Raw genomic sequence first — 20,600 nt, forward strand, 5'->3', positions numbered from 1 at the left:
TTTCAAACGCGTCTATATTGCGTATATCAACTTCCTTCAATGACCAGTATTTAGATCCATATAGAAAAATGAAAAATACAATTATTTTTACAAGCCTTATCTTTGTATTCATGGCTTTTCCATACTTTAGTGAGCTTTGTCATTGCTACCTTGGCAATGGCTGACCTTCTTTTTATTTCTTTGGTGCACTTCAATTGGTGCAATTGATTCTGACAATGTCTTTTAGATTTGTTTATGGTTCCTGCATCCAAACTCACTTAAAACAGCTCCGTCAATTTTTCCAAGGATTCGGCGAAAAGCGTTGTATCACCAAGTTGTTGATTCTTCTGTCGCTAATCGCTATTATCGTGTTAATTCACTTCAGGATGTTTGGGCTACATTCACAATTTTTCCTCCTAAAGTTTCTGCCAACCATTAGAGCTTTTGGAGTCTTATTTTTTATATCTTTTTACACAGTACACATGTTCTTGCTGTGCTTATCTGCTGGTTATCTCTTGCTAAGTGGTTCCATTCTTTGAGATTATGAATCCTAAGTATTTGAATTTTTCAGTGACGTTAATTTCCCTATCTTCGTCCTGTTCACTAGTTCTTGTTGTGTTGTGAAGTATTTTATTTATTTCAAGTCCATTTTTTGTTCCTCTTCTAGTTTTCGGAGCATATATCTTCTTCATCTTGAACCGATACCACTTGGTCATCTGCAAAACTTAATGTGTACAAGAAGTCGTCTCAGATTATTGTTATTCCCATACCATTTCTTTTTCATGGCTTTAATATTTGTTCTACGAATCTTCTTCTTCTTCTTCTTAACTCAGGCGAGACTCGTTAGTCTCTGGCCCTTGCTCATAAGATCTTTGTACCAAACCCTGTCCTTCTCCTTAAACTTTAATAAGTCCTGTGGCCTCAACGAAGGTCAACAGTTTTCTTATTGGTAGTTTTAGGATCTCTTCTGGTTCAAACCTCATTTGACCAGTAAAGTCCTGCCTTACATCACCTGCCTTACAAACTGCAATGGCATAGTCTGTGTATGGCAGCCTCTTCTTCCATTTCGCACTTTCCGCACAATGGTTCATTCACCTTACCCAGTTTGTATAGAGTATAGGTGATTTCTTAAACGGCAATGTCCAGTCACCAATTCAGTGACCGTTTTGATCTCTCGTTTATTGAGGTTTATCAAACTGTTCCGAGAGTTTTTTATCAATATTCTTGATTATTTTTTTAGTCTGGATTTGCCCTTGAGTGGTTCTCCATTTATTTTGATGATTCTTTATCAGCCATTTCTGAACCTCGTTTTTCATAGCATCTTTAGTGATGCCACAGAAAGGTTCTGGTCCTTCAAAAGTTTCTCTCGAGCCATGTTTCGCTAACATATCTACTCGTTCGTTCCCATGCACCCCTTCATGACCTGACACCCATATTAAAGACACTTTATTGTCTTTTGCCAGGTTATTGAGGAGATATTTGCAGTTTCTCACCAGTTTTGATTTGGTGAGAGGGTTCTTTACAGCCAGAATAGCCGATTGGCTATCTGTGTAAATGTTGATTCTCTTAGCTTTAGGGTCTTCATTAATGATTTCATCAATGCAGGCCACCAAAGCAAAAACTTCAGCCTGGAACACCGTTGTATGTTGACCTAGGCTGTAATATTTATTATAGTTACATGTTTGCCCAAAGACTCCTGATCCAGTACCATGGGCAGTTTTAGATCCATTAGTGAACCATATTAAGTCCCCATTAATATTTGGGACTTTTTGTTCTCTGGATGGTATAATTGTGTTAATCTTCTCAGTGAAGATTAGTTCTGGTGTCATCATATCTGAGTTCAACATAAAGATGGATTCCTCAAGTATAGTCCCAGTAATGTTTGTGTGGCTATTTAATACATAATTCGGCCTCCAAGTATTGTTTGCTTTGAGTCTCAGGATGGTCATAAAGGCTACCGCCGAAATATATAATTCCAGCGGAGGCGGAGAGAGACCTGTGATAGCCTCTAATGAAGCCGTTCCTGTACTATTCAAGGCTCCTGTTATATTTAGAAGCGCTTGTCTTTGTAGGGTGGTGAGAGTGGTCACACAAGATTGCAAAGCCGTCTTTCTCCACCAGAGTACTGACCCAAAAGTGACTGTCGGTCGTATCACTGATGTGTACAACCAACAGATCACCTTTGGTTTCAATCCCCAGGTTTTACCTACAACTCGTCTGCAGTTCCAGAAGAGTCGCTTAGCCCTATTGGTTATATTGGTAATATGAGTATTCCAATTGAGTTTCGAATCTTGAACGGTGTTGGAGATGTAGACTGTAGACCATCCGTGCAGTAAGCCTCTTGTGGTCTTAAATTCGTTCGAGTATTTATTGCCGGTTTTAACTCTTACCCTTCTGTTGTATAAATATGTTTTTACGAATTTATTAATGTCTGCGTTATCCTCCATCGTTTTGTTTTGTGGGAACCTTCTCACACTATTTTTAAATCGATGAATGCCATGTATACCGGTCTATTTTTGTCATTATTTTCCCAATTAATTGTTGGAGTGTATATTTTTTATATTGTGGTCTGTTCAGGACCTTCCTGCAAATTCTGCCTGATCATCTCCAATGTTATTTAAGAGAGATTTTTCCAGTTGTTTTTCAGTATTTTCTTATAACCTTCCAACACATGCTATCACACTAATGCCCTTGTAGCATTCGCATTTCTTCTTTTCTTTCTTTTTATGTATCGATGAAAAATATCCTTTGGACCATTCATCTGGTATTACGTTTAGATTTATAGCGTTTCTGAGTATTTCTTCTATATTGATTATGTGTAGCTTCTCTGTTCCGTACTTAATCGAGTTCATTCACGATTCCTCCTGGTTCTCTGAAAAATGCACTTTAAGTCCTAAAATATGTAACATTTCAATGGACTATTAGTGCACTCTCCCAAAAATTTATTAAAAGTTTCGTGGATAAGAAATTATTTGGGAGAACGGATATTTTTGGCTCACTTGGTATCCATTGCAAAAGCAATGCAATTCTAAATAAAGACGTGCATACTATAGATGCTAAATAAATTTTGTTATACATACAAATATATCATCGGCAAGTATAGTCTATAATACAAATTACACAAAAACGTGTAATTAGGAACTAATATGTAAACATGAACTAAATTGTAAATTAAATATACTTGGACTGCGTATTATCAACCTAATAATCCTCGCAGTATTTAGGTGAGGCAATGAACCCTGGACTGAAAATGTAAACAGACTAACGATACTCAACCATTTTTAACAGATAATACGTGAACGTGTTACACAAAAGCAACAGAAACCTTCAGGGGTCATTGTTTCAGTTGGAAAAAGCAATAACCAATTACTTAAAAAGGTCGACATTCTGTATCTTAAGGACATTCTTTGTCAAAGAATCTATATGAATAAATTTTTTAATAACAATCGCATAAATCCATTAATTGTTTGTATGCGATGACCTTAGTAATGCAATTTGCAAATACAAGCGTAAAAATCTCACTATAGTCTTTTTAAACGTTTCATGTAGTGAAGAAGATTCCAGAATAGTATCTAATGAATTATCTACCTATGTACATATTCCTATATTTAGACAAAAAGATCCCGATCCTATTTTTAAGATATTCTCAAAATCAAACCATCAATCATTATTAGTCCAGTCAATAAAGATAAAATAGACTTAAGTAGTACAAAGGCTTAATGAAAAGTAAGTTACTGAGTCGTGAGTCTAAGGGCCGGTTGTTCGAACGCTAATCAACAATGATCATTATCAAATATTTAATTACTGTCACCAACTGTCAATATCAACTTTGTTTGGGTTGCTGAAAACATAATTGATTACAGTTATGAAATTACTTAATCAATTACGTTAATAATTGTTATGTTAATTGATTAACTAATCTCATAATTATGATCAATTATGTTTTCAGCAGCCCAATAAAAGTTGACATTGACAGTAGTTGGTGACAGTAATTAAATATTTGATAGTGATCATTGTTGATTAGCGTTCGAACAACCGGCCCTTAGCTTAGAATCTTCAAAACAGTAATTAGACCAGTGGTCACATATGGATGTGAAACGTGGATTCTCACAACCACTGATGAAAATCAACTGAGAATATTTGAGCGCAAAATACTAAGGAAGATATTTGGACCAACCCAATGCAGCGATGGTTCGTGGAGAATTAAAATAAACCACGATCTGGATGAACTAATGCAGAGAGCAGATATTGTTAGATTTGTAAAGTCACAAAGACTAAACTGGCTTGGTCACCTAGAACGAATGCCAGATAATCGAGCTGTAAAAGTAATCCAGAGATGGAAGCCCCAAGGAAATAGAACAAGAGGAAGGCGTCGTAAACGATAGGTAGAGGGGGATCTTAAAACCATGAAGATCAGGCAGTGGCGAAGAAAAGTATCCGACAGTGCAGAATGGAAGAACGTTGTTTAGCGGGCCAAGACTCACAAAGGGTTGTAGCTCCATTAGAAGAAGAATAAAGATAAAACACAGCATAACTGTATAGTTTTTAGGGCTATTATAGTTTTCTGAGACTAAAATTTGGCTATCTGGCTTCTCCAAAACATCAGTTCCATTACATTCATTCTGTTTTCCATTCATCCACCTCTCTGAGCCATGTATCAGAATCAGAAATATGCTTTATTGTCATGAAAAATTTAACAATTTTATAGACAATGCTTACAAGAATCATAAATAAAAACAATAACAAATACAATTTACTAAAATTATATCAAACATCAATATAAATAAAATATAATGAAGTGAAACAAAAACAGTAACAATCTATTGCAAAATTAAAAAAAAATTGAAAATTGTATAATCTACCTTAAGAAATTTAATAAGTTACGCTGCTGCATATGACACTCAAATATAGATTAAGATTGTACTTATACATAAGAATACTGTAATTTCTTAGTTATTGGTTAAGAAACTCTGCTATTGAATAATATAATTCAGATAAATAGGCTTTTGTCATTTTACGGAACTTGGGGAAAGATGTTGCAGATTTAAATTGTAGAAGGAGATGGTTGTATAGTTTTTTTTGCAGAATATAATATAGATTTCTTTACTAACTCACTGGACGGGATCGTTAAATAGATGTCAAATGTAGAATTTCTGGTGGAATAGTCATGTCTAGGTTTTGCTGGAAAGACATGTAGATATTTACGAATTAAGCAAACAGGTTTTAAAATAAATAAAGAAAGTAGTGTTAAAATCCTGTGATCTTTGAAGTGGCTTCTGCAATGTGTTGTTCTTCTGAAGCCAAACAGATATCTTATTGCTCTTTTTTGTAATTTAAAAATAACATCGGATTGGGCAGCTGTACCAGAACCCCAAAAAGGCAGACCATATCGAATATGGGACTCGAACAAAGAAAAATACATTGTTATTTTGACAGATACATATGTAACAGATCTTATTGCAAAGCAAGCTGAGGATAGTTTCTTGTTTAACACATCGATATTAACGGACCATTTAAGGTTGCTATCTAAAAAAATACCAAGAAACTTTACAGAATCAACGATACTGATCTGGTTGTTATGAAGAGGAAAGGGTTGAAGAGCTCCTTTATAGGATAATGCTACTGTTTTATCTACGTTAAAAGAGAGTAAATTAGAATCGGACCAGGATTTTATTGTGAGTAGATCAGAAGTTATAGTAGCATGAAGAGTTGCGATATTTGAATTGCTCCAAGTGATACTGGTATCATCAGCAAAAAAAAAGTAGAGGACCCAATACTGAACCTTGTGGTACCACACATACAACATTTTTGAGACTAGAGTCTGTATCATTTGCTCTAACCAGTTGTTTCCTATTATCCAAGTAAGATTGAAACCAGTTCAGAGAAATACCACGAATTCCGTAGAAATCTAGTTTTTTTTTATCAAAATGTCATGTTTCACACAATCAAAATCTGTGGCATAATCACAAAAAACAGTGGTAGTGTGCAGATTATTGTTTAATGATTCATAAACCTCATATAGTACAGAAAATATGGCATCGGTGGTACATTTATTATTTAAAAAGCCGAACTGATTTTGTGATAAAATGTTGTTATCAACGAGAAAGGACATAAGTCGGGCTTTTATGAGTCTCTCAATAATTTTGGAGAGTACCGGTAGTAATGCAATAGGCCTATAATTGCAGGCATTAGATTTTTCACCACACTTATGAAGAGGAATAATGATGCCCGTCTTTAGGCACTGGAAATTTACCTTTCTCAAAAGAATCATTAATTAGAGATGAGGGCTACCAACACATTGTCTGGGAGATTTGAGAAAATTTTTATTAATAGTTAGTTCATCGGTACTACAGGAAGATTTGCTTTTGATACCATTGATTGTTTGGATCAGTTCAGATTTATCAACCGGTCTTATAAAGAACGAATTCGAGACCTTTTCTAAATTAGGGAGATAGGAAATGGGATCTTGTTGTCACACAATACTTGATGTTATATTTTTACTCACATTAACAAAGTATTCATTTAGATTTTCTGAGTCTGGAAGGGAAAATGTTTGAGCTGTGTGAGTTTTATTTCGAAGATCGTTTATTATGGACCAAGTTTCTTTTGCAACACTTTTAGAGCTTCTCAGACGATTTTGATAGTACAATTTTTTTTACCTGCAGTGAGCAGCTTTCCATTACATATATTGTCCTAAATATTTCTTGTTTAGTTTTGCTTGCAATTTATTTGTTTTATGTGTTTATTAGTTGTTATTCACCTCCAGATCTTTTGCGGTGTTTCCAGTGATCATGTATTGCGTTTTATCATAATTAATTTCCAAACCCCAGCTTCCAAATTATTCTTCCAGCTCCTTTATCATGTAGTCAATGTCATATTTGTCTTCCGCTAAACTTATTTAATTATAGGCAACCAAAGGGTATGAATATAATTATTATTTTTATCAAATTTATTTCCATCTGTCTACATTTCTTGTTCCAATTGTTTAGTGTTTCATCTATACATATAAATAAAGTTTAAATAAGTATTTTCTGCGAAATAGTGATACGTATGAAACGTTTTCTTCACATAGCATTAGAACCATTGATATACATTTTGATTCATCCGTCAATATAATCCGCACATCATTAGTGCCGGTAGGTAATAATTGTATCCACTGAAAACAAAATACCAATGAAACATTTTACCTCAGCAGCGGTTATTTTTGGATATGCATTATTCGTCCAGATCGTTAAACGATGAATTTAATCAACAAGATATCATATTATATCGTAATATCGTCATTAAAAAACAATTTAAATAAACCTGTCAAAACATCTAATATACAGAAAATCGCCATCTACCCTGTAAAATCTCTTTTACGGCAAATGTTTTCTATGTGTACTTGGTTGTGATGATCAGCAATCTATTGTCAGTAAATATTTTCGTTTATTGTGTCTTCAGTTGATATCTGTGATGGGTTCAAAGGTATTTGGTTATCTGCATCAACATCTGTTACCAAACTGACGGCATTTATAATTTTACTTTTGTAGAAACGGAAATTTATGTGATAGAGATGTGCCTACAGGAACTAGTAAAGGATCTGCAGGGACAGAACTAGTAAAGGCACTAGAATCGATTGTCCAGGTTGGAAGAATAAGGCTCAATATATTTGAGCAATATCAACTCAAGCCCTACAACTTCGTAGAAGTGTCACCCAAGGCCGTAATAAACTTTGTTATAAAGGCTGGTCGAAGGGATAACATTAACCTAAGACTGATCCACAATAGACTTCTTAGGTAGAGAAGAAGCGTGGTTAAGCGCCTACTTATATTAAACCTAACCTAGTCCGAAGTGAAGCTGAGCCTGTCGTAATACGAATACGCGACAATCTAAGAAGATTTAGCGAAAAACATTGATTACGATTTGATAAAAAGCCAAAGTTGTCAGTAGAATCAACAACACAGCGGAAATTCAGAACATTGCTGGGCATGCAGTAGTTGATTAGGCAGCACCATCTTCGCTGCTGCTTAACCCGAACCCGAATTTATCGTTCGTTGGGCTGGCAAATTTTAGATGGCACGAATTTGGTTGGTCACCAGAACTTGGTTCCAGTAAAAGTCTTTATATTTTCGGATCTAGAACTTCGAATTTTTTTAATTAGAGGTCGCTACATCGTCTAAAAACAAATTATTATTTACAATTTTGCTTAGTGAGACAGTTTTTTGATTCAGAGCAGACCATAGGCAGAGCTCTCTGAAGAGCTCAAAAGACTGAAACGTAAGTAAGGGAATGAAGGCCTACCTCTGAAACAAAATTAAATATTAACTCTCTTTCATTTTTTTCTATCTGAGTATTGGGAACCAAGATTCAATAAAATTTTACCTAGATAAATAGTCGGGTCGTGGAATGCAATCTTAAATTACACCTGGTCTTCTTCTTATTTGTCGTTCGTTTGTCTTGCAAATTTTAGAAGGCACGAATTTGGGTTATCACTATTAGAACTTGGTTCTAATAGTAGAAGTCTTTAGATTTTCGGATCTATAACTTCGAATTAGTCTTCGTTTTTTTAGATTGTTTCTTATTGTGCGTGTTCGAACTGTAAGCATGAAATTAATTCGGTTATAGTATATTAAGTATGGAGAACGGTAAGGGTTTTATACCGATCGAAGACAATTGTTTGGAGGAGGAGCGGAGCGACGACTCCAATTATTGTCTGAGATCGGTTACCCTTAACGTTCGACATGCTTATAACGTTTTTTGCACGATTGATACCATCATAAATTATAAAATTAAACATTTTCGTCATATTGACTAGTTTCATTCATTTTATCAAGATAGATACTTTGGTTGTTAGGTAGTAACTAGGGTGCATAACAACAATGGAGAATTGAGTTTTTATTTAGTTGTCAATAATTTTAAGTACAATTTTGATTATTATAAATTAAAATATGAGCGAAAGTGAATTTGAAGAAATTGAACGGGCTTGGGAAGAAGGGTGTTCCGCAATTATTCCCGAAAAATCCAAAATCCGTTATCAAAATACCTACCAAAGTTTTAAAAAATGGTGCGAAGGCAAGAATTTAAGAATCGAAGAAAAGAAATGGCATATTTCGTTCAAAGACATATGCAGTTGAAAGCTCCTGGAAGCCTCTGGGTAGAATATTCAATGATTAAATCCACCGTTTTTCTTTATGATGGCATTGATATTTCCAAGTTTTCAACTTTGATCGCGTATTTGAAGAGAAAAAATGTTGGCTATAGGCCTAAGAAAGCGAGCATTTTTACACGTGAGCAATTTGAAAAATTTCTGATGGAAGCACCGGATGAAGAATTTCTAGTTCACAAGGTAATATAAGCTAGTTTAGGTAAAAGAAATACTCTAATGAAGATTTTTTTCATAATTTGTAGGTCGCAATGATATTGGGAATATCTGGTGCCTGTAGAAGAGAAGAATTATATAATATTACTATGAATGACATCCAACAAACCGATGGTTTAATGATTGTAAAAGTACCCAATACAAAAACGAACATCCAGCGTACTTTTACAGTCGTTAATAAACCAGACGATAAAATTCCATATTTAGAAATTCTGCAAAAGTATATAAAACTTCGTCCATTACAAGTAAAATCAAATCATTTGTTCTTAAGATACGCCAAAGGAAAATGTTGTGCTCAAGTAATAGGGAAAGGGACAATCGGGGGCTGGCCTTCTCAAATTGCCAAATTCTTAAATTTGCCTAATCCCGACAACTATACTGGCCATTCGTTCAGGAGGACATCAGCAACGCTTTTGGCTAATAAAGGTGTTGATGGCGGATTAAAGCGGCATGGAGGTTGGCGTTCATCGACAGTGGCAGAAAGCTATGTAGAAGATTCTCTTTAAAATAAAATAGATTTTGCCGAAAAAATATTGTGCAATACTAGTAATACTACTAATGTATGCGATTCTGCAGGAGTTTCTGTTAGAAGTGAAACCACAGCCCAAACAAGTGGGATTTCATTAAATAATTTAACAAATTGTACCATAAGTTTCAATATTAATAAATAATTCGTTAATTTTCTTTATTCTTTCAAAAAATAAATTAAAATTAAGAGATTTTTTAACTCGACGGTAAGTGAATTACTTACCGTCGAGTTGGAGTACTTACCGTCGAGTTGGATTACTTACCGTCGAGTTTCTAGTAAATGTCACCTACTGTCCTACTGACGTAAAATATGTCACGGTAAACAGTCAAAAATGATCAATCGTGCAAAAAAAATATAAACAATATTTTCGTTGTACAAACATTTATAAAAATACAAAATTGGTTAATTTAATACTTTGTAAAATTTATTTTAAAACATATGATTCACAAAACATTAAAAGGAAATTGTTATCGCTGAAAATCCCTAAAAAAAGAGTATGTATGTATATTCAATGACCTAGTATTGCTTATCTTCTATATTTACTCCTAAAACAAACAAACTATTTCAATACTTCGTTTCGTAACCTCATTTTAGTGATAACTACGACGACGACGGTAGAAAATGACCTTAGAATTTAATGATATTGTGATGTGATGAACAATTCAACAATTCGAAAATATGAATTAGAATAGAGGTGATGCGATGTATAAATCGTTTCAACTGAAAACAAACTGGGACCCTAAGAACATTCAATCTAAAACCTTAATGATCTATATCATATAATAAAACGGTTTAAAGAGAAACATGTACAGGGTTAAACGAATTTTAGGAAAGGCACTCGACTACTTCTCTTCTTTAAGACCTAAGCGGTGCCTTGCTTATTAACTAAGTTAGTTAACTAGTCACAAAAAGATTAGACTAACGAGGAACTTTTCTCTATTAACAATCTTAAAACCTAATGTTTGTTGAGTTCCCCCCCAATTATATTACTTGTTTTTTTTTAATCGGCTTAACATAGCAGTTTATACCTACACACATGACTGAGGCTCCACACACAACTAAAAAACCGAAGGCATGCCTTGAGGCGAAAGACCTCAAGGAAAATCTCTATGTGTGTATGGAGAATTCTGTTAAGGTATTCCTGCAGATCTGATGCGTGGAGGCCGGAAATTTCAAATCAAAATATCATTCGTCTTGCCTCAAGGCCTCCGCGTCTCTAGGCCGATCGGACTATATGGAGGGGTTTGGGAGGTAGGCCTGGAGGCCTGGAGGAGATTCGTTTTCAGTTGTATTAATTGTTGTTGTGTTGTTCCATTCAGTTTTATCGTACAATTATGGCTCGTGCAAAGCAAAATCAAGAAAAAGTTATAGCTATATTCAGAGATACGCCGTGCTTGTGGCAAACTACGTCAAAAGAATATCATGACCGTATAGTATCTATGGAGGTAGATCATCTAATTAACTACAAATATGCTGAATTTTGGCTGTGGTTTTGCGTTTTGTGTACCACCGCACCTAATGAAATGTACCACCAGTGGTACATGTACCACATATTGAGAACCCCTGATCTATATCATATAATATATAAAACGGTTTAAAGAGAAACATGTACAGGGTTAAACGAATTTTAGGAAAGGCACTCGACTACTTCTCTTTTTTTAAGACCTAAGCGGTGCCTTGATTATTAACTAAGTTGGTTAACTAGTCACAAAAAGATTAGACTAACGAGGAACTTTTCTCTATTAACAATCTTAAAACCTAATGTTTGTTGAGTTCCCCTCAATTATATTACTTGTTTTTTTTTAATCGGCTTAACCACCTAGCAGTTTATACCTACACACATGACTGCGGCTCCACACACAACTAAAAAACCGAAGGCATGCCTTGAGGCGAAAGACCTCAAGGAAAATCTCTATGTGTGTATGGAGAATTCTGTTAAGGTATTCCTGCAGATCTGATGCGTGGAGGCCGGAAATTTCAAATCAAAATATCATTCGTCTTGCCTCAAGGCCTCCGCGTCTCTAGGCCGATCGGACTATATGGAGGGGTTTGGGAGGTAGGCCTGGAGGCCTGGAGGAGATTCGTTATCAGTTGTATTAGTTGTTGTTGTGTTGTTCCATTCAGTTTTATCGTACAATTATGGCAACGCAAAATCAAGAAAAATTTATAGGTATATTCAGAGATAAGCCGTGCTTGTGGCAAACTACGTCAAAAGAATATCATGACCGTATAAAAAAAGGAAGTTGCTAACCAAAAATTAGTAGAAAAAATGAGAGAAATGGAGCCTCTAGCTAACAAGGACTATGACATTTCATGACCGTAGAAAAAAGGAGATTTAACCCAGCTTTTTTACGAATTTTGTCTTGAAAATACATAAATATTTGTATACCTTTATGTAAAAATTATTTGGATATTTGCTTTTTCTTGTATTTCAAATAAATAAATTTGCTATTTACTTACTGATATGCCAAAATATAGACGCAATAAGATAATAAAACAAATATTTTGATGGTGTTACAAAACAAAAACAAATATTGAAATATGGAAACTGTTAAATTTAAAACGACATATTAATAATTGAGGGAAATAAGGTAAAAAAAGTTCCCTGTTTGTGGGTCACAAACGACCTAATACATAACAAGAACCTATACAGAGACGGGCAAAATATTGGAATAAATTCATTTTCTCTAAAATGGACGATTTTGGAGAAAAATCCCGAAACAGGTCGATTTCTATTTTTAAATTACAATTTTTGGCATATATTTCATACTAGTGACGTCATCCATCTGGGGTCGTGTAGTAGTTCATTTGAAAGGGTGGTAAATTCTCTATTCAGTAATATAAAAATTAAATTAACAATTATTTGCCAAATAAGAAATAAACATTGTTTTTCGCTTAAATTAAATGCTCAAACTGCCGACAGGCAAGTGGGAGGCTGTTTGAGATTTAATTTAAGCGAAAAGAAATGTTTATTTGTGAAATTAACATTTTTTTCTATTTTCTGAGAGCAGTATAATGTATTTTGAGTTAAATAAATTACACACATTCTTCTTTTTATGTCAATAAATTTAATTATAAAAAATATTTTTTTGTGGACACCCTGTATAAATAATTATGGTAATGCTTATATTACTGAATAGAGAATTGAATAACTTTTCAAATGAGCTATCACACAACCCCTACTCCCATTTAAAAAATCATCGATTACGTCATCACGCCCAGATGGATGACGTCACTAGTATGAAATATATGCCAAAAAATTGTAATTTAAAAATAAAAATCGACCTGTTTCGGGATTTTTCTCCAAAATCGTCCATTTTAGAGAAAATGAATTTATTCCACAATTTTGCCCCTCTCTGTATATTTCCAGTAGTCAATTTTTTGGACTTAATCAATTATTAAACAAAATTAAGGTAAAACAAAACTATCAATTTTCGCTTTTTTCGTGTATCAGCAAAAAATGAAGCACTAGAAACAAATTTGAGATGAAGAAACTTATAACGTCATATAAAAACATTCTAAATGAAGTTTTTTAAACGTTTCTATCCTTACAGGTTTCAAAAAAGAAAATTTTAAAATAAATCAGGAATAATTTTTATAAAAATGTCAATATGTAACTATTTTAAAAAATAAACTTAGAACGTCCATATTACATGAAATGTTTGATCTTGTGATGCTTAAAATATGCTCAAAATTTCAAAGCAATCGGTCAAATAGTTTAAAAGCTATTTTACTTGTTTATCCTTAATTAATTTTGCAACAATATAATAGTAGGGGAGGAAAGTATGCTAAATTTGCAGTTACTCGAGCGTTATGGAAACCTATTGGGTTGTGAAGAGTAGGTCCTAAAACCAAAAAAACTGGAGTTAAGTTTTCCATAAAGTGGGGGACTTTCCATTTTTAATTTAATTTTCCATTTCCAACAATCGTTTTTTTCCGATTATAGCATTATCTCTCCATAATTCGAAAAAATGTCTCGAATAAAAGTTGCTTATTTTTACGTAAGGAAACCAAATCTGCAATAAAAAAATGGGGGTTCCTATTTAAGATTTTAAAGTAACCCATAACCCATCACCCCTCCTACGTGGGGGTAGTCATTCGATAGATTTTTCAAAAATATTAAATACGTGTATTTTTCAGTTTTTCGATCTGATATTCATTCCGTGAAATATCGCGGGGTTCGTATTTTAAATTTACCCCCACTCCTCTCAGTGGGGGGTCATGTTTGGTATCATTCGATAGATTTTTGAAAAATATTAAACACGTATTTTTTTTCGATCTGATGTTCATTTCACGAAGTATTCGCTTTTTTTTTGTGAAAGTTTGTGACTCGCCCATTTCCGTACGCCCCACTCAAATCGTCAGATTTTTGACATATACACTGTTTTGCATGTACATACTTAACTTACCTTACCTTAATCTGACGAGTTTTTCTAAGGATAGATTTTTTTCGGACCCCCCTTAACGAACTCCCCTGTATTAGGAGCCAATATATGGTAGAGCTACATTTACAGGGTACAAGGTTTCTCCCCATGTAACTGCAAAAATCTCCGCTTGGGCTCCCCTACCATAAGTCAGAAACTAACGAAGTTACAATAATTCTACGGGTAGAGTATGAAAGGAGAACATTTTTATTCTATTAATATTTAAAAAAAAATAATTTTTAAATATGTATTGCAAATTTATTAGCTATTTGTATAACAAGGGAGGAAAGTGCTACTTTTCCTCCCGAGAATGAAGTTTACAGTAATCATTCAAGGGAGGAAGAGGCATTTTACTCCCATGTTATACATATGATTTTTCCACCTTCCTCAAATAAAAAGTCCTTTTTTCATTTTTAAATAATTTATTTATGTAACTAACCAAATTTATTAGAGAACTAAAACTAACAAGTAGGTACAGTAGAACTGTCAAATATACGTCAAATTATTAATGTAAACATTGTTTTCAAAATAATAATTTATTGTTTTTTACCATTCTGCAAAATACAGGGTGTTCTACAAATAAACGTTAAAATGTATAGATACTTGCATAATATATAATAGAATATTGTATAGGGCGTCAATAAGTTATTTCATAAATGACATACCGTGACGTCACTTTTACTTTTACTCCCTAGGGACGAAAAGTACGACTTTGCTCCCTACAATCAGGTCAGGAAAAGTATACTTTCGGTAGAGGTAGATGGAAAATTATTTTTTCTACGAGCGTGCAAAAATGTCTACTTTCGCGCACGCGTTTTAGTTTAGAAAGTTTCATTTTTCCGCACGCGCTTTACTTTTCCGCACGCGTGTAGATATTTTAATATGGCCTTAAAATAATTATAATACATGCAATAAACTAATATTTAATTTCAAATGTATCTTATTGTGTTCCTGTTTTAATGAAATTAACGCGACAATTCGATGAAATAAAATTATTTTGACATAATATTCGAAAATCAAATCGGTAGACTTTAGGTTTGTTCCAACTCGATACAAAACCGTTCTTGAATCGTTACGCGCATGCGCAATAACGAATAATTATGCGAAGTAACACATTTTTCGTTACTGCGCGGTTCACGAACCGTTCAAGAACGGTTTTCTATCAAGTTGGAACAAACCTAATAACAGTCGTTTTGAATCATCGTCATGGAAACCAAGATCGTCGTCATGCTAACTAACTATATTGACAGTTTGGTTTTGACAACCTTGTCAAAGAATTAATTTGTGTATGTATTTTCATATTAATTAAATTAATTGATTAAGATTTGGTCATTTTTTAAAGACTCGTAGAAAAAATATTGTTCCTAACTCTTGCAGAAAGTCTCTTTTCCGCACTCGACTGCTTGCCGAACTCCCGCTTTGCGTCGTTCGGCAAACTGCAGTCGCGTGCGGAAAAGTATGACTTTCTGCACTTGTTAGGAAAATAACTATTTCATATTTGGAAAGCTTGTTTTTTTTTTCACAAATGTTCTATGACAATTTGGAACGAAGGTAGTCTCTTTTTTAAATTCACAGCAACTTTGATTATAACAATTAAAAGATTTTAGAGAACATCAAAAGAGAGTGCCAAAAACAGGGTCTAGGACGTTTCATCGCCTCCGGTTCATCGCCGCCGTTTCGATGCCGCGAGTTCATCGCCGGCCGATTCATCGCCGGCCGGTTCATCGCCAGTCAGTTAATCGTTAACTGATATATTTCCGAATTTTCTACCAATTTTCGACAGTTACATTTATTACTTATTTTTAGTATTAATTAGGAATTCTAGGAAATACGAGATATGACCATTCCCGTTGCCATACTTAATCTTTTAATAGACTTTTAAACTTTTATAATATAAAATATAATTTAACACTACAAATTTAATATTATTTAGTATCAAATTTAGGGGAAGTAGAAATAGAACAGTAAATTAATATAATAATATTTTTTATCTTTTTATTTGTCATAAGTTTTGAACTGAATTTAACGTCGTGTCGTGTCATCTCCCATAATACAAAATCAACTGACTAACTGGCGATGAAACGGACGGCGATGAAATGGACTGGCGATGAACCGGCGGCATCGAAACGGCGGCGATGAAACGTCCCATTCCGCCAAAAACAGACCCGCAAAGTGGTGCAGAGAAAATTTTCTCTCTTCGAATCTTTCTTAGATTCTTTCAATACCTGATGAGTTCTCAATAAAGACGAAACATGTTATGTCGATAGTGTAAACGAAGACAAACTTTTAGAGACACAGAATATAGTCAGATATAATAGTCTTCAATAGCATTGGTGATATTAAAGGAGTAAACACCACTTTGCCGTCTACACCGCGTCTTATGTCGTCTTATCTAACTTATCTTTAAAAAAATGTCATTGATAATCTGATAAATATAAAATGTTATGAAAGAATCTCAATTTATTTGTAATTTCTGTATTGGTAAACTTGACAGCAAAGAAAAACATTAACGTTATTCCATCGCGAGTAATTTGTTATGTTTGTAATCAGTACACCTTCCAAATGGACTTAAGATATGCCTCAATGTGCAGTAGTGGGTTGTAACAGTACTCACAGAAAGACAAAAGGTGGTTCGATTCGGTACCATCGGTTCCCGGGTGATTCGAAAACGCGCGCTAGCTGGATCCAAGCTTGCGGCAAACATTTAAATAATTGTGCAACTGCTCGAATTTGTTCCCGCCATTTTGACGACGAGAGTTACGAACGAGACGTCCAGCACGAGATCCTAGGGTTGCCCAGCAGGTGCCGGTTGAAGAAGGGAGCAGTTCCAGTTAAGAATTTACCAACAGATTTTTTGAAAGAAGAAGAAGTCGAGGAGAGTGCTATTGCTGTTTTGTTGGCGGTAGGGCTAGTTCCAGCTGTGCAGCCTGAGAAAATTTCCGGAGGTCTTCCCGAAGAGTAAGTGCTTAACAGTACATCATATTAGTTATTTAAGTTCTAACAATTAAGGCCATCGGTACATAATTCGCAAATATTTTACGACTATCCCTACTTTTTCTGTCTTTACACGGCAAATTACGTGTAGTAAAATTCACACTGGTATGGATATGTAAACATTACTAGAATGTCATTCTACTTGACAATGTCATCATTAACTTTAAAGAGATGGCTTTTGAATGTTCTTGGATAACTGTTATTTGTATAATTGCAAATTGTTAATTCAGTTAATAAATGTGATAATTTTTTCACTAACTATGTATTCAGTGATTGTAATAATTTATATGTACAACAAAAATTAATAGGTACTCAATTGAGAAAAGACGAAAAGTGCTAAAGTGATTTTTTAATAATATATTGTTACTATGGAACACTTACAATTTTGAACATCTTTAACAATAAAATACTTCGATCACAGAATATATTATCCTGATGTATTCTCTGCTTGGATCTTCCACAAATAATACACAATAAATAACTTTTTATATTAAGGGGATGGGTACGTATTTTCGGCTGCAATGCTATTAAAATGGGGATTCATTTTTTTCGAATCCTGAGAAAATTAATAAGTATTTTTGAAAAATTTAAACGCAGAATGAAAGATTACGTTATTAGCGGGGGCCGAAAGTCCCTGAGAACTTCTATATTTTGATTCAGGATCACGGTGATGGATCCAAGTCTCATCCACAATGATGAATCGACACATAAATCCACTTTATCCTTTCGAAAACGCTCTAAATGTTAATGAGAAAATCACATTCGAATGTGTTTAATGTGTTTTTGTTCCATTGTTAGCCAATGCGGCAACCATTGTGAACATAGCTATCGGAAACCCAATACTTTAGTCGAAATATTGTTTACTCGGCCCAATGAGATGCCTAGAGATTCCACGGAATCTATTTCAGTCACTCGACGATTTTCCAATAAGATTTCCTGTATTTTTTCTATGATTTCTGGTGTTGTTGCTGTTTTTGGGCGTCCTTGACGTGGATCATCTTCAAGGCTTGTACGACCACGTTTAAATTCAGCAACCCATCTTTTTACTTTCTACTCTATTTGTTTTTAAACCGAGAGGAGTGATTCAAATTTACCGCGCTGTAATGATTATTTGTAATTGGTCCAAACGCAGGCAAGTTTACTCCACTGTTATAAAATTTTGACACTAATGACATTTATCAAATTTAGACACAATTGGCATCATGCCCTGCGCACTCTAATAAAAAGCATGTAATCGTATTTATTTTCCTTCCATTTTGTCAGAGGCGCTGATGTCGGCATTGTGATTGGTGGAACATGACTTTTGACAAATCCCGCAATATCTGTGAATCTGTGTTCAGTGTTCGTGTTCGTTCGTTCGTTGTCGTTCAGTTATTTTATATGGTCGGTTATGTGATGTGTTTGTGTCACCATAAAAAGCTAATATTCAGTCGTGTTTTTTGATATTTTGTAATCGAGTACCTTTTTAAAGGTAAGTTTTTCTGATTGTAAGGTAGAGATTTTCTGATTGTAGGTACTGTTTATGCAACAGTTTTAAAATACACACTTTATTTCGCGTTTTGTTGTTAGGTCTAATGGCTCCGTTCAGCTGTTGTGTGCAGACGGTGGAAAAGTTCAACAAGTAAACATTTATTTAATCCAAATTAAATACTCATATTTCTATGTAAAATGTCACATTATTTTATAAATAAATAAGTAAGAAACAAAAGTTGTTTGTGTTTTACCTTTATTGTCCAATTGAATAAAATATTACATATTGGAAGTACCGTATGGAGGCTATGTACCTAGCATGGAGGCTAGATTATGGCACCCTTCCTATCCAATCAACAACAAGAGCGTTTAAAATTTCACACCTATCATGTCGAAGCTACAGACCACTTATGTGGAGGCCAGATTTGTAGTATCCTTCCATTTAACCAGGTGCTGAGATGGCGCTGAAATACGTGACATGTTTTTTAAAGAGTAAGATCGCATTCTACCAAATCACACAACACTTTTTTCTATGATTGGCATTTCATAGGTGAATTAAGTTATATCGGCGATTTTTTTGTATTTCCTGCGTTATTTCTTTAATTTTTAAATTTTTAGTCTGGTTTTATGGACTATCCGATGGACTATCCATAAAAATTTTCTCAAATCTCCCAGACAGTGTGTTGGGAGTCCTCATCTCTCTAATTAATGATTCTTTTGAGAAAGGTAAATTTCCAGAGTGCCTAAAGACGGCCATCATTATTCCTCTTCATATACCGGTACTCTCCAAAATTATTGAGAGACTCATAAAAGCCCGACTTATGTCCTTTCTCGTTGATAACAATATTTTATCACAAAATCAGTTCGGCTTTTTAAATAATAAATGTACCACCGATGCCATGTTTTCTGTACTACACGAGGTTTATCAAGCATTAAACAATAATCTGCACACTGCCACTGTTTTTTGTGATTATGCCAAAGCTTTTGATTGTGTGAATCACGACATTTTGATAAAAAAACTAGATTTCTACGGAATTCGAGGTATTTCTTCGAACTGGTTTCAATCTTACTTGGATAATAGGAAACAACTGGTTAGAGCAAATGATACAGACTCTAGTCTCAAAAATTTTGTCTGTGGGGTACCACAAGGTTCAGTATTGGGTCCTCTACTTTTCCTTATCTTTATTAATGACATCACTAGCTTAAAAATTGATGGAAAAGTTTTTCTTTTTGCTGATGATACCAGTATCACTTGGAGCAACTCAAATATCGCAACTCTTCATGCTACTATAACTTCTGATCTACTTACAATAAAATCCTGGTCCGATTCAAATTTACTCTCTTTTAACGTAGATAAAACAGTAGCATTGTCTTATAAAGGAGCTCTTCAACCCTTACCTCTTCATAACAGCCAGATCAGTATCGTTGATTCTGTAAAGTTTCTTGGTATTTTTTTAGATAGCAATCTGAAATGGTCCCTTCATATTGATGTGTTAAGCAAGAAACTATCCTCAGCTTGCTTTGCAATAAGATCTGCTTCGAAGGAAATGAATTTAGCCTCTTCCAAAATAACATATTTTTCTTTGTTCGAGTCATATCTTCGATATGGTCTCCCTTTTTGGGGTTCTGGTACGGCTGCCCAATCTGATGTTATTTTTAAATTACAAAAAAGAGCAGTAAGATATCTGTTTGGCCTCAGAAGAACAACACATTGCAGAAGCTACTTCAAAGATCACAGGATTCTAACACTACCTTCTTTATATATTTTAGAAACTGTTTGCTTAATTCGTAAACATCTACATGTCTTTCCATCAAGACCTAGACATGACTATTCCACCAGAAA

General features: G+C 34.3%; 1 protein-coding gene and 1 long non-coding RNA gene across 3 annotated transcripts in view; both read left to right on the forward strand.

The window, feature by feature from the left end:
• The window catches only part of LOC126889942 (uncharacterized), a 138,378-nt gene that overhangs the window by 11,213 nt on the left and 106,565 nt on the right, over positions 1-20,600 (forward strand). Inside the window, exon 2 of one of the 2 annotated variants that reach the window (XM_050658695.1) lies at positions 16,844-17,251. In XM_050658695.1, coding sequence (XP_050514652.1) covers positions 16,869-17,251 — 383 coding nt within the window. In that variant the 5' untranslated portion in view covers positions 16,844-16,868. Of the gene's footprint in view, positions 1-16,801; positions 17,252-20,600 lie in introns of those variants that run through there. The other variant, XM_050658696.1, reaches the window with a different exon arrangement.
• Positions 18,623-19,140, forward strand: LOC126889946 (uncharacterized). The gene is made up of 2 exons (XR_007700232.1): positions 18,623-18,758; positions 18,857-19,140. It is a non-coding gene; the product is annotated as an uncharacterized LOC126889946 (long non-coding RNA).

This window comes from Diabrotica virgifera, chromosome 8, assembly GCF_917563875.1.
Source record: "Diabrotica virgifera virgifera chromosome 8, PGI_DIABVI_V3a".
NCBI classification, from domain to species: Eukaryota; Metazoa; Arthropoda; class Insecta; order Coleoptera; family Chrysomelidae; genus Diabrotica; species Diabrotica virgifera.